The 12,462-nt window shown below is 38.8% G+C and overlaps 2 protein-coding genes across 4 annotated transcripts in view; one reads left to right on the forward strand and one right to left on the reverse strand.

The window, feature by feature from the left end:
* Positions 1-34: 34 nt before the first annotated feature.
* odr4 (odr-4 GPCR localization factor homolog) lies at positions 35-9,133 on the reverse strand. Its single transcript, XM_080906765.1, has 14 exons — positions 9,006-9,133; positions 8,620-8,723; positions 7,242-7,358; positions 6,983-7,075; positions 5,241-5,347; positions 5,123-5,159; positions 4,616-4,759; positions 4,445-4,540; positions 4,217-4,264; positions 3,648-3,767; positions 3,404-3,518; positions 1,369-1,572; positions 403-453; positions 35-140 (listed from the first exon to the last, which is right to left on the reverse strand). The coding sequence occupies exons 1-14, from the start codon at positions 9,115-9,117 to the stop codon at positions 70-72; spliced, it is 1,419 nt and encodes a 472-aa protein (XP_080762891.1). The 5' UTR covers positions 9,118-9,133; the 3' UTR covers positions 35-69.
* A 287-nt stretch (positions 9,134-9,420) lies between these two features.
* The window catches only part of LOC308383865 (nucleoprotein TPR-like), a 33,277-nt gene continuing 30,235 nt past the window's right edge, over positions 9,421-12,462 (forward strand). For 2 of the 3 annotated variants that reach the window (XM_080862033.1, XM_080862034.1), the window contains exons 1-3: positions 9,422-9,689; positions 10,262-10,366; positions 11,078-11,142. In XM_080862033.1, the coding sequence (XP_080718159.1) occupies positions 9,539-9,689; positions 10,262-10,366; positions 11,078-11,142 (321 nt within the window). In that variant the 5' untranslated portion in view covers positions 9,422-9,538. Of the gene's footprint in view, positions 9,690-10,261; positions 10,367-11,077; positions 11,143-12,462 lie in introns of all 3 variants that reach the window. The other variant, XM_080862032.1, reaches the window with a different exon arrangement.

Genomic DNA, 12,462 nt, shown 5'->3' on the forward strand with positions numbered 1-12,462 from the left:
TCTGATTCAACCAAGATCCACTTGGCAGAAAAGATCAAAACAAAACACTATTTCTTTATTTCATTTTCCTCAAATGTCATTGAGATACAGCATCGAGGCGGCAGTAGCAAGTAAGGCAACAGCTGTAGCCATGGCAACACCTAAACAACAAAAAGGAGGACAGTCAGGACAGAGTACACAAGCATGCATGTCCTTTAAAAAAAAAATATATATATATATATTTTTTTTTTCTTTTTTCTTTTCCGATAGTTAATCATTATCAAAGCACTACACAATAGACTTTAGTTATTTGAATACTGAGCCCTAACAGAAGACGATTGGATGATACAAAAAAAAATAATAAGCAAATGTAGCATTCGTCTTGCTAACACAATTTATTAAATGTAGATGAGAGGTCTTTACCAATGTAGTTTTTCTTGTGCTCTGGCGCCTCGACTTTTTCTTGAGTGGGCTCTGAAAACATACAACACACATTTGGATCAGCTAGGTTAACATCCCTCATCACCAACTCCTGCTTGATTATTGTGAAAATGGCGTAACTAAAGTACCATCAGTGTGCACATACAGATGTTCACTTGATTTAACGGTTAGAATTTGTTAGTGTCATAAAATGTTGCAGCTAGGGAGTAAGTTTGTGAAGTCAGGATGATTTCATTAAGTAACTTGTTAATTATTTGTTGTTTCAGTTTAACTTTGTGATGGGAATTTTCAACAGACATGATTATTAATATAAACTGTAAACTGATAGTTATCATCGCACCACTGTTAACAACAAAAATAAACATTAATTGTTGTATTACTGAGGCTGAGGCTTTGAGGAGGTTGCTGACTCTATCACCAAATGATGACAGAGATGGGATACTGAGATTTTCCCAACCCAGGAAATTCCATTGAAGTGAACTTTTTTTTATACCCATCCATTAGATGGATGAGCTACGATGGTTTTTAATTTGTTTTAATATACATCTGACCTCACATCTGCAGTTTGGCACGTGTTCTCTGCAGCAGCACGTCACAATTACATATTTTGCATTCATATAGTAATGGCACTAAGATTTGGTCTGGAGGTAGGTGGAGCAGGTCATCTAGTAATCAGAAGGTTGGTGGTTCGATCCTGATGTGTGTGTGTCAGATAGAAAGCACTTAAGCATAGGGATAAAAAGTGCTTGTATGAATGGGTGAATGACGCATGTTGTAGTGTTTTTGTGTGCTCCAGGTGAGTAGAAAAGCGCTATATAAAAAAATGTGTCCATTTACCATTTAAACAATACCGTGACAACAAAAGGAGAAAGTGAAAACTGATACCCAAACTAGAAATTAGGTTTTGGTGTGAAAATACTACTTTACAAACACAAACTCTGTGCCCACCTGGTGTAATATCACACCCTGTGATTTCAAAAGTCATTTCCTGTCTGGTATCCAAGTCTTCCTCAGCTGCATCAATGTCCAGCATCTCCTTCAACCGCTCAGTCACCTCAGATAAACCCTCATCACTGAACTGGTAGTCACACACACAGAGTGGCCCGCTGACTTTTAGTGGACAAAAGATACGATGGGGGAGGCAGAACAGCTCTGAAGGACAGACAGAGAAGCGCAGGTACAGTAACTAATATTGAGAGGTCGTTGATTTTAACATCTCTTCTAATGGTGCTCATCTATTAAGACACGACAGTAAGGTTATTCACTTCTAACTTTCATTCATTCATTCATTCTTTTTTTTTTTTTTGCCTGTCCCATTTGGTTCTTTAGCCATCAGAATTGTTGTCTGAAGACCAACAAGGATACCCAGTGGATTTATTTTGCCAAATGGATCATCGTGGCATTGCCGTATTGGTCCATTTGATCGACCTTTGTTTTTATTGTTTATTATATTTTATTTTCAGATGTTACAGATGGGACAGACATGAGTGAGAGATAGGAAAGGGAGAAAGAAAGAGGAAGGAAAAGAAAAACAGAAGGGGAGAGGGACAGTGAGAAAGGGGGGGAGAAAAAAAAATCTCCTGGATCACCTGTTGAGAGAAGAAGAATAGAAAACAAGCAAAAAAAAACCAAAGCAACATACTAAACACAACACCATCGCATTAATCTAGCTAAGTGTAAACAGCAGTAAATACTAAATATTCAGTGTTGTTGTGCAGCACGCAGGACAGACAGCGCACAATGTGCTTTGAAGTAGCAGCCAAGAAGGGTGTAATTTAAGTCTACGAACAGTGAACACCCATGTGCACACCTATGTGGATCAGCGCGCTTGTATTCAAATGGTTTCCACATGTAATGGTCTGCAAGAGGATGTAGAGAGCCATAGCCCCGTCCCCCAGGGCATGAAGCAGGCATGGAGGAGATCCAGGCCCCAGACATCCAGAGGCCTCAGAGTGCGAGAGCCCAAGGAGGACCAAGGAGGCATCCGTGCCACCCTCATGGGAAGGGCTGAGGATCCCCAGACGAGGCGTCACCCAGTAGCCACCGAGCAGAAGCTAGAGGGGGCTGCACCGGCGTGCCCGCTCTCAGCTGGCTGCTCTGCCGGCAGCCAGCTGTGCCAGAGTGAACCGAGCCGCAGGCCCAGAGGCCGGAGCCCCGAGGGGCTCCCGCACCCCGGAGGAGGCTTGCTTTGAAGATGTCACCATCAAGTGATCAGGTGTAGACAGACAACATTTTTCTTATTACTCCTTATTCCTCCTCCTTACTCATTTAAAGAATTGTGGGAGAAAGATAATACTAATACTAATAATGGATTGCATTTATGCAGCGCTTTTCGAGACCCTCAAAGCGCTTTACAATTCCACTATTCATTCACTCCACCGGCCTCCTCAGTTCCTAGATGTTTATAGTATTGTTGAAAGATGACTGGGGAGAAAACAGTGGTAAACATGGCCCTGTTCTAACTTTTTTGAGATGTGTTGCTGCCATCCCACTCAGTGCTTTGATACATTTTAAAATGCTACATTTTCACAGTTTAAACATTTGATGCTTTTTATGTCTTGACCTTTTTGGAATTGGGGCTGTAGTTGTAGCATTTGTACTATTTGAACTAAACTGCTTTAACATTCAGTGAGTTATGATCATTTTAGCTGTTTCATCTCCATAGACTTACATGGATTAACAGGTCTGGATCCCCCTTAACAATACACAAGCAGTGTCATTCTTGTGAGAAGCACTGGCCACATGTATACATGTGGATACACTGTGTTCATACCAGACCAACTATGAAATTGGTGTTTGGGATTAACAATAGCGTGTGCCATCCATTACTAATTGCTCACCTTGTACTGTTGAGGTCAGGTCTTATCTGTGTTCAAATCCTGCCTCTATGTGTTCATTGGCTGGCAGTAAACCCACCCATGACCCTGAACTTATCTATGTACAGCTGTAAGCAACTGATTGGTGGTGCATACTGTGTCTGCACCTTTCTGTTGTTTGTCTCTGCAGCTGCCCTTGCTCTCCTGGTCTGATGCCAGCAGCTCCTCCAGCATCATTTGAACTCTCGTGGCCACCGTAGAAACCACATCCCTCTTCAGCAGCTGTCCGCAAGAGAGGTTTCCGTGAGAAAATAATAAATTCTGTTTTCATTTCATTTGTGGGTCATTCTTTTTCTCAGATGTTGAACTTCATATCTTTTATCTGTAACGACCCTTATGTTAAAGAATTACCTTCTCTGCCAGTCTGGCCTTTGGCTTGTTGCTGTGTAGATAAGCTCTGCTGTGGATTGCTCCTGTTACTGACACGCTGCCGCCACACTGCTCAATCACATCTGTTAACCTCTTGTTTTCCTAACACAAAGGAAGACAAAATTTTATTTCATGGTCATGCACAAACTTCTCAAAACTTGACTTAGCTTTACTCCAGCAAATATGTATAATTTTAACAGAAATGTACCAAACACAAGCACATGTGTCCATTTATGGCTTCACTGCCACTACTTGTGTGACGTGTCATCTACCAATCACAAGGTCTGTGGTTCAATTACGTGCTACAGCAATCTACATGTCAAAGTACCATTGGGCAAGATACTTAAGCTACTGGATCCATAGGTGGAAACCTACTGAAGTTTCCACCTATGGATCCATCGGAATGTGAGTGTATGTGCAAATGTTAGATATGGAGTTTAGGTACAGAAAAATGGGGGTATGAATGTGTGTGTGCTTGGGTGAATGAAGCTTGCAGTAAAAAAAAACAGTGTTTTAAGTGCTTAATTAGAGTAGAAAAGTGCGTCTCTTACCGTTGTGATGAGCAGCTGAGCTGTGTATGTCTGTCTCACATTCCTCCTCTAGAGAAAAACACTGGATGTCAGAATTTTATTGCTGCCTTTCAACAAAAAATCACTTGTTATTTATCATCAAGCCACAGCAGTCTATGTTGGAATTGATTTGCGCATAAAAGTGTGCAAATAATCGATCCTAAACCAGCAATCAAGCATTTATTCATTCATTCAAGTATCATAAACAACCTGTCCCACTGTGAGCTCCGAGTCCTCGGGTAGCCTTTTTCCATCAATCAGACACAGTCCGCTCTCAATCTGGTGTGCCCACGCTTTCAGTCCTTCCTGAAACAGAAAACCAAGTCAGAACTGTTCCCATGAAGAAAAAAAAAGGTCTCATGCACAAGTGTGTGTTCCAACCTTAAGGCATTCCTCCATATTTCCTGTGCTGGTTCTGTTGTTTGGTAGTGGTAGCAGCATGTCTACATTTAGACTGCATGACACGGTGGCCCAGGAGGAGCACAAACCCGACTGGTACTTCCAATCTGCAGGCTTAGCCACACTCTGGGAAAACATATAAACAACAACAACAGCAGCATTGTATGAAAGAGAACAGCACAACATATATCAAGACTGTTAACCTTGTGGCCTACATCTCACTTTAAAAGGTTTAATTCACAACCCCTGATAAATGTAACGTGGAAGGACTTTACCACTGTGTTTGTGAAGTCAGAACATAATAGATTTCCTTGTTCAGTGAATAAGACTTATAACACCATACTGAAATAGTGTTCCAAAACTGTGAGATTACATGTTTTGGGAAAAGCAAAGAATGTTTTTTTAAAAGGCAGTACACATTTGAGTAATATTTTAGAGCTGTGCAGATAGAAGCTGCTTTTCTGTAAGACATGAGAGATGCAAACTGACCTTGGGGTCTTTGATGTCAAAGGTTCTACAGACAGTTCTAGTCCACTGGGTTAAAGAACATCCACAAACACTGTATGGTAGCTACCTGAGCCAAAGGCAAAGCTGATGAAAAGGATACTTTCTGGTTTTGGGATTGATGTGCAGCGTGACACAGTCTGTGACATCATCATCTGCAGGGTCCCACAGGTGCTCAGAGGAGATCAGATTTTCCACTGCAAACAGCAGCTAGACACACACACACACGCTGCATGATGTTACCAATTTTTTACTTTTCTGTGGTTACATTTAATTTCACTCCTTTTGGAGTTGGGGATTATTCTAGCACTGAAGTGCAAATGTCAAAGACAAATTGAAAGACTGTTTCCAGTGTATTAAAGTTAAGTTAAGCAAGCTCCTTATGGAGTTGTAGGGTTTTCAGGCAAACCTTTGTCATCAATGTTATTTAAGATATACTTGACTGGGTTTAGAGCTTTAATTAGTTCAACAACATCAGCTAAAAGGAAGTTTGCATTTTGGTAAAAAAAAAAAAAAAAGTTGAGATGATCACTGATGGTAGTGTTTTTGTGAGAAAGTTTCTAATAAATCTCTGAATTATTTTTATTTCTTTTATAGCTATATAAAGAACAAAATCATGCTCCAACAATATTTCCACCATCAAACTGAATTAGCTCTTCACACACTTTGTGTTTAGTCTTGAACCACATGAAAGTCACATGATGTCTTCCATCTGAACAAGCTAAGCTAACCCTGTTAGCAAATTTTAATATTAAATAAAGCATTTTTTAACAAATCTGTGCTGAACTGTAAAGACTTATAGTGATTATTATCCATTCAACACTAAGACAAAACTGGTAAAAAAAAAATGCATCCATGGGAGAATGGCAAGGCAAAATCTATGACCAGAAAGAACACAAAGGCTTGCCTCACATTTCCAAAAAACATCTTGAAAATGTCCAAGACTTTTGAAAAAATATTTTGTAGCCTAATGAGAAAAAAACAAAACTCAGGTTTTTGGTAAGGTTTGATTCCCGTTACATCTGGCATAAAACTAACAGCATTTCATGAAAAGAAAATCTCACCAACAGTCAAACTTGGTGGTGGTAGTGTGATGGTTTTGAGCTACTTTGCTGCTTCAGTACTTAGAAAACTTGCCATAATTGATGGAACTATGAATTCCGTTCTCTACCAGAAACTCCTGAAGGAGAACGTCTTCCCATCAGTCAGTACGCTGAAGCTCGAGATCACTTGTTATGATAATGTTCCGAAAAACATACCAGTTCTTGCTGCCACACGTAGCACATCCAGGTATTAGGTTTATGTGCAATTACTTTTTCACATCAGGCCAAGTACTGGAGGTTTGGAGGCAAGTTTCCTGCACTTAAATTGTCGAATTTTCTCCATGATTTTTCTTTTTTTTAAGCTTTGGAATTCACAGCTGGTGAAACTATCTATTTATGTGCAGCCACTTATGTGTTAACCTTCATGGAAGTCACCACTACTGGAGCTTAGCAAGAGTGAAAGCATAAAGCACCAGGTGACAGACATATTAAAACATTTTATTTTAAATTTGACATATAGGCTGCACATTTTTTAGAATCACTTAAAACAATGATAAAAAAAAAGAAGTAAATTGTAAAAAAATTTACAATGCTCATTTTGATATATTAATTTTAGGTCAAAGCCACAGAGAGTAACAGGATTATGGGCAAAAAAGCTAAATGTGGCTCTAGAGCTGCAGGTTTGAGACCTCGTTTCTAATCACTTAAGTTGATTTTCGATTAAACTTCACACTACAAGCTATAGCACATTACAAGAATTTCAAAATGATTTTGCTGGAAACAGTGTCAACATGACTCTCACCTGTCGGAGTGTAGTTAGTGCGTCCTTGGCATCTGCATCAGTGATGATGAAGACTCCCACTACAGAGAGGCCTCCGGGCAGCATCCTGGACACCTGGAAATCAATAGCAAACATGAACCCTAGCAGTGTGCAAGTCTGTCTACCTAGGTGCACAGCTCATTTCAAAGCACATTCCACTCCTCATTTAATACATGAGCATAATACATGCTGAAATCAAATCAGTTTGTGCTGGAAGAGAGGCATGGCCCTCTTTAACTACCTGTCGAGCATGCTCGGTGACCCACTCCTTGTCCACAGAGTTTCTAGCTGCTGCAGCAGACTCCTCCTTTTGGGGGGTCCGAATTGCCATGACAACAAAATCCCTTTGCGTTGAGCTCTGAAATATTTAGTCAGTAATATTGATTAATCTCTCTTCACTCCACACACAGCATGTTGATGTCCTATCGTATTGTGACATATGGTGCTCGCGTATTAATTTTAAAGCATGTGTACAGTACTGTGCAAAAGTCTTTAGCCACTCTTTGTTTCTTTAGATTTTGCCAGAAAAATTGGAAATAGGTCCAGTGATTTATGAAAACGTGCAAATATACATGGAAATACAGTATACAGGCTAAAACTCAGTTATAATTCCAACTAGCTTGAAAGTCAATATTCAGCATGACCACCTTTATTCTTCAACACAGCATGAACTCTGTGTTAGGCAGCTTTCTAGTAATTTCTTTATGCAGTCTTCATGAACTGTTCTCTTGACTTTCTGCATTTTGTTTTTTTCTTTGTCAAGATGATTAAATTAAATTTTATTTATATAGGGCCAAATCACAAAAAAAAATGCCTTGAGGCAATTTATATTGCAAGGTAAAGACCCTACAATAATACAGAGAAAACCCCAACAATCATATGACCCCTATGAGCAAGCACTTTAGTGAGAGTGCAACATTACTGACTGCAATGCAGAAGCAAACCATAACAGAGGCTCCGTCAATGTTTTACAGGTGGCTGTAGACAATTGTTGCTGCACCACTTTCCTGACTGTCTGAATACATATTGACAATTTGAACCAAAGATTTCAAATTTGGATTCATCACTCCATAAGACCTGCTGCCATGGATTTTCGGTCCAGTTCTTGGAAACATTGCTCTGAAAATGGTCACATACAGAGACTATACTGCAATAGACAGACCTTCAGAAAGTCTGAAGAACTGCAGCTCAAGACCATGATAAAAAATGACAAGAATGTTTGGATCTTTGGAAATAAAACATAGAAAATGGGGGTGGCAGAATATTTCTGCACAGTACTATATGTAGTGCATTTAATTAATTTCCATCTAATCTTTTAGAACATAGAATCGTTTTCACCATTTCACAGCTCACATAAAACTGAGTAACTCTGGACTCCATCCTGAAAGGATTTTAGTATTTTTCAACTATTTTCTGATATTATATGGACAAAGTATTTGTGACTGTTACTTGCTTCTAAAAAGGACTTTGGTTGTAGCCCTGATTCAATATCTTGAACATATTTTACATATGCCACCGCTAGACACACTCTTTGCATATAAAAAAATTGGTATAATGAATGCAAAGTTCTGTTTTTACACATGGCCTAATACACGACAGATGTTAGTATACACAGGTACCTGTCCAATTAGCAGTCCTGTGACTGGGTCTGCCTTTTGTTCACAGAGTTTCGACAGATATCCCTCCACATCATCTTGGACTATATATCCACGACCCATTATTTCTGACAGGGAAATGAAGAGGTGATAAAAACATTGCACTTTATCCAAGAGCTTCTGTAAATAAACAGTTCACGGAAAAGAGATGTGGAGCACTACAACAAGTGAGTGTTTCTAATCTATAAATACGGTTGAATTAAAAGCAGTAAATATGCAGTCGCTCATTGATTATTTACAGCTGTTTGCCCCTCTAACTTTAGCTAGCTCATATTTTAGCTACATTTCATTAAAATAACAGTTCAGGTTCACTATAAAATACAGCGTGGACGTCATAAGCTTCCACGTACCATGGAAAATATTCAAAAGAAGTAAAACAGTTGCTAAAACCTCAACCAAAAAAGCAGGCAATTTTGACAGGTCTAATGGTTCGTCAGCAGACCAAAAAAAAAAAAAATGCATTGACAGATTTCCGTCGCACGTCTGTGTCGTAATAGGTGACTCGGGATGGAAATGGTCAGCATACCAAAGCAAACTAGCGCTGAGAGTTTTTCTTCAAAATAAAATTTGCTGCAATAAGAGCCAAGTAGGCTTGGAGGCAAGACCAGATAAATACATTGTAGCTGCCCATATACATTAAATTAACAATTTAACTTTTATATTCGAAGAGCGTATATCGATTCATCGCATCTCAGCTTTAATAAGTAGTTTTCATTTACCTCGTCTAACTTCATTACCTTACTTTGAAAGTATGAAGCAAACTTCCTGCCTGTGTACGCGTCTAATTTGACATTTTTTAGTTGTTAGTTTGGTTGTAGACGGTGCACAGATTAAGATTATTTTACAAGAGTTTACCGTTATTCTTCGGGACGAGTAGGTAGCGATGGCGGTCGTCCTGCTTCAGGCTCTGGAGCGGACGGAGCTGAATAAGCTCCCGAAAGGCATCCAGAACAAGTTGGAGAAGTTTGTAACGGAGCTGCAGAATGCTAACGAGGTGCTCCAGACTCAACATGAGCGATTCAAAGCAGACAGCGGTGGGTACCTAGAACAAGTCCGTATTGGTTAGCTATTTGGCGTTTAACTTGCTTTTGTTGCTTGCTAGATTCCAGTATTCTAGTATTTAGAGTACTCACTCTGTTTGGGTATAAAACATGTTGTATGTGTTTCGCTACCCTTACTCCTGCACGCTAACGTTAGCTGCGCTATCAAGCTAAGGCTAATTTTGGCGGAAGGGAGATCTGTCCAGTTGTTGAAGTTATTTTATTATTAAGTAGTGATGTGTAGTGTGTTGAAATAAAAAACAGTTCCCAAATTATTGAAAAACATCTTGTACCAGCCTGTGTTTTTATGCTGTCGCCATTAACCAAATGCACACAATGTTACTGTAAATTCGAATAGAGTTGGCAGTACCTTTTATCAGTACTGAAAAAGGGATTTTGTCAAATTATAAGTTAATATATATATATATATATATATATATATATATATAGATAATATAAATAAATAATAATCAGCATTGCAGATCTCTGTGTTTGTGACCGGACAAGTACTAAAGTGTATATTTCTTGTGTACACCTGTGTTCCTGTTGACTGTTGCCCCATATAGAGCAACAGTACTTTGACATGGAGAAGAGATTGGCGGAGAGTCAGGAACAGATCTTGTCTGCTACCAAAGATCTGCAGACCCTCAAGGAGGAAAATAAAAAGCTCAGTAAGTCATCATATGCATATCAGCCGGTGTCTTTATTCTACATGTTGTCTATATCAGCACAGAACTTAATTGTACAGTCCACTTTGAAAAAAAAAATACATTGATGTTTAATGATGCACTGATTGTGAAATTCTGGGAAAACAGGATTATAAAAAAATGTAGGTTGAAATCAGATGCTGATATGTTATTCCATTTGTTTAGTTTCTTTTTAAAATTTTTGTTGTTGTTTCAGATCAAATAGATCTTTAGTAACTGAACAGTTTTAACAATATTTTGTTTTTATTCACTTAAATTTCCCATTTTTCCTAGAAAAAAATAAATAACCGAGGGGTGGCTTGAAACGTTTGCACAGTATTATAAGGCTGATAACAAGTGATATTGGTTTTAGCCAATGCTGATATTCTGCTGTTATAGATGACCATCCTTGTTGGTGTTCTATATTATAGGCCTAAACAAGGCCTATTTAGTTTATAACACTGGCTGAAATGTTTCTGCAAAGACACTCTCAGTTAGACATTTCAGAGGTTACAGCTGCCAATGGCACCTGATTTGGGTGTGAGGGTTATTAAAAGAAATCTAGTGTAATTCATTGTACAGTCTTTTTATGCTTTACCAGAGACTATTTTTAAATGAATCATGAGGTTTTAGTGTAGTCTAGCACTGTTTTTCTGGATCTCGTGATGCCATGGGTTGTAATGTTTCTCTCTTCAGATGAAGAGTTGAGTGCTCTAAAGGGAATAGAAGGAGAGAGCACCGAAGATAAACCATCGCAACAGGTAAACATGCCGATAAGGGCTTTATATTGACATAACTTAAAAGCTGTGTTGATACAATTATGCTTCATTTATCGGTGCTACACCTAGCTAAATCTTTGAACATGGTTAGTGTTTACTGCCATGTTGTGCGAGTACATAGCATGATGTCACTGGGTGGGTTGGTTGGTTGCTGCTAGTAGACAATGATTGTTAATCTGTTACTGATAAATTGATAAACTGCAGTGAAAAAATAGCCAGAAATGCACAGGAGGAATCGATGGTACAGAACAGGCCAATCACAGTAGTCATGGGCTGTGCTGACTTGACGTATAGTTACATTTCTAGGGAGGTGAGGTCTGAGGGATTTCCCACTGAAGCATATATCCTAGAATTTTATGCTGTAGTGGACTCACCAAAAATATAAACTCTATTCTAAAATCAACATCTTTAAGCTTGGTAATGGTAGCATCATAGTCTTTTGAGATTATTTAACAGAAAAAAGGATTATTGTACTTGTAAATATACATTGATTAGTGTGTAATTACATCTTCTAAGTAATTACTGCATTCTCATAAACTCAGAAGTGATCTATTAAAAACGCATAGGAGCAGGCACTAGTTATTAGGAGCTACCATGTGTGCCCCTCCATCTTGGATATAGTACTCACGATGGACACTGTTGCCTTGGGTTTTATGTATGTGCTAGAGACTGGTCTGGAGAAGAGAACTGTGGTGTCTGATATGGAGGCAAATTATAATTCCTTTTCTGCATTTTCAGACTAAACAGTTTATTCTTACATTGTGTGAGAGTTTTGTCACCAAGTGTCACAGTCCAGCAATGTTAGAGCCTCTTCAAATAAAGCTTCACTAAAACTGGCTAAGAGTAACTAGCACGTGTAAAAACAGCAGCGCTTACCAGGATATTCTCAACAACTCACGTCAGTATCACTGTCATTGGTCACAAGTGAGCTTTCCTGACTTACTGGCTTGTATCGGGTTCCTTTCACAATTTTTGCATACTCCTCCAGAGTGAAGAGTCTGTACTAATTCTGCCAAGAAGAGTGGTGAAATATTCATCCAGAGTTATACCAGAAGCTCTTGTTGATGGCTACCAAAATTGTCTGTTTGAGGTGCATCTTGCTAAGAGACATTTAACCAAGTATTAGTGAGGATGTACGCATGTGTTTGAGTCTGTATGTTTTTGACCCTGTGTGAATTAGTGAAAAACCATTACCTCAGGTAATAAAAAAGAGACCTTTTACTCATCATTAACACAGATTAACACAGAAATTCCTTTAGAAGTCTGCTGAAGATACCGGATAATTGTTACACATTTCAATTT

This window comes from Rhamphochromis sp. 'chilingali' (assembly GCF_963969265.1).
Source record: "Rhamphochromis sp. 'chilingali' genome assembly, chromosome: 16".
Taxonomy (NCBI): domain Eukaryota; kingdom Metazoa; phylum Chordata; class Actinopteri; order Cichliformes; family Cichlidae; genus Rhamphochromis; species Rhamphochromis sp. 'chilingali'.

Coding starts and splice junctions, on each gene's coding strand:
- odr4 (XM_080906765.1), bottom strand. CDS start 9,117: ATGCATTTTTTTTTTTTTTGGTCTGCTGACGAACCATTAGACCTGTCA. Junction 5,348..6,982: donor CACTAACTACACTCCGACAG/GTGAGAGTCATG, acceptor GTGTGTGTCTAG/CTGCTGTTTGCAGTGGAAAA. Junction 4,760..5,122: donor TTGACATCAAAGACCCCAAG/GTCAGTTTGCAT, acceptor ATGTTTTCCCAG/AGTGTGGCTAAGCCTGCAGA.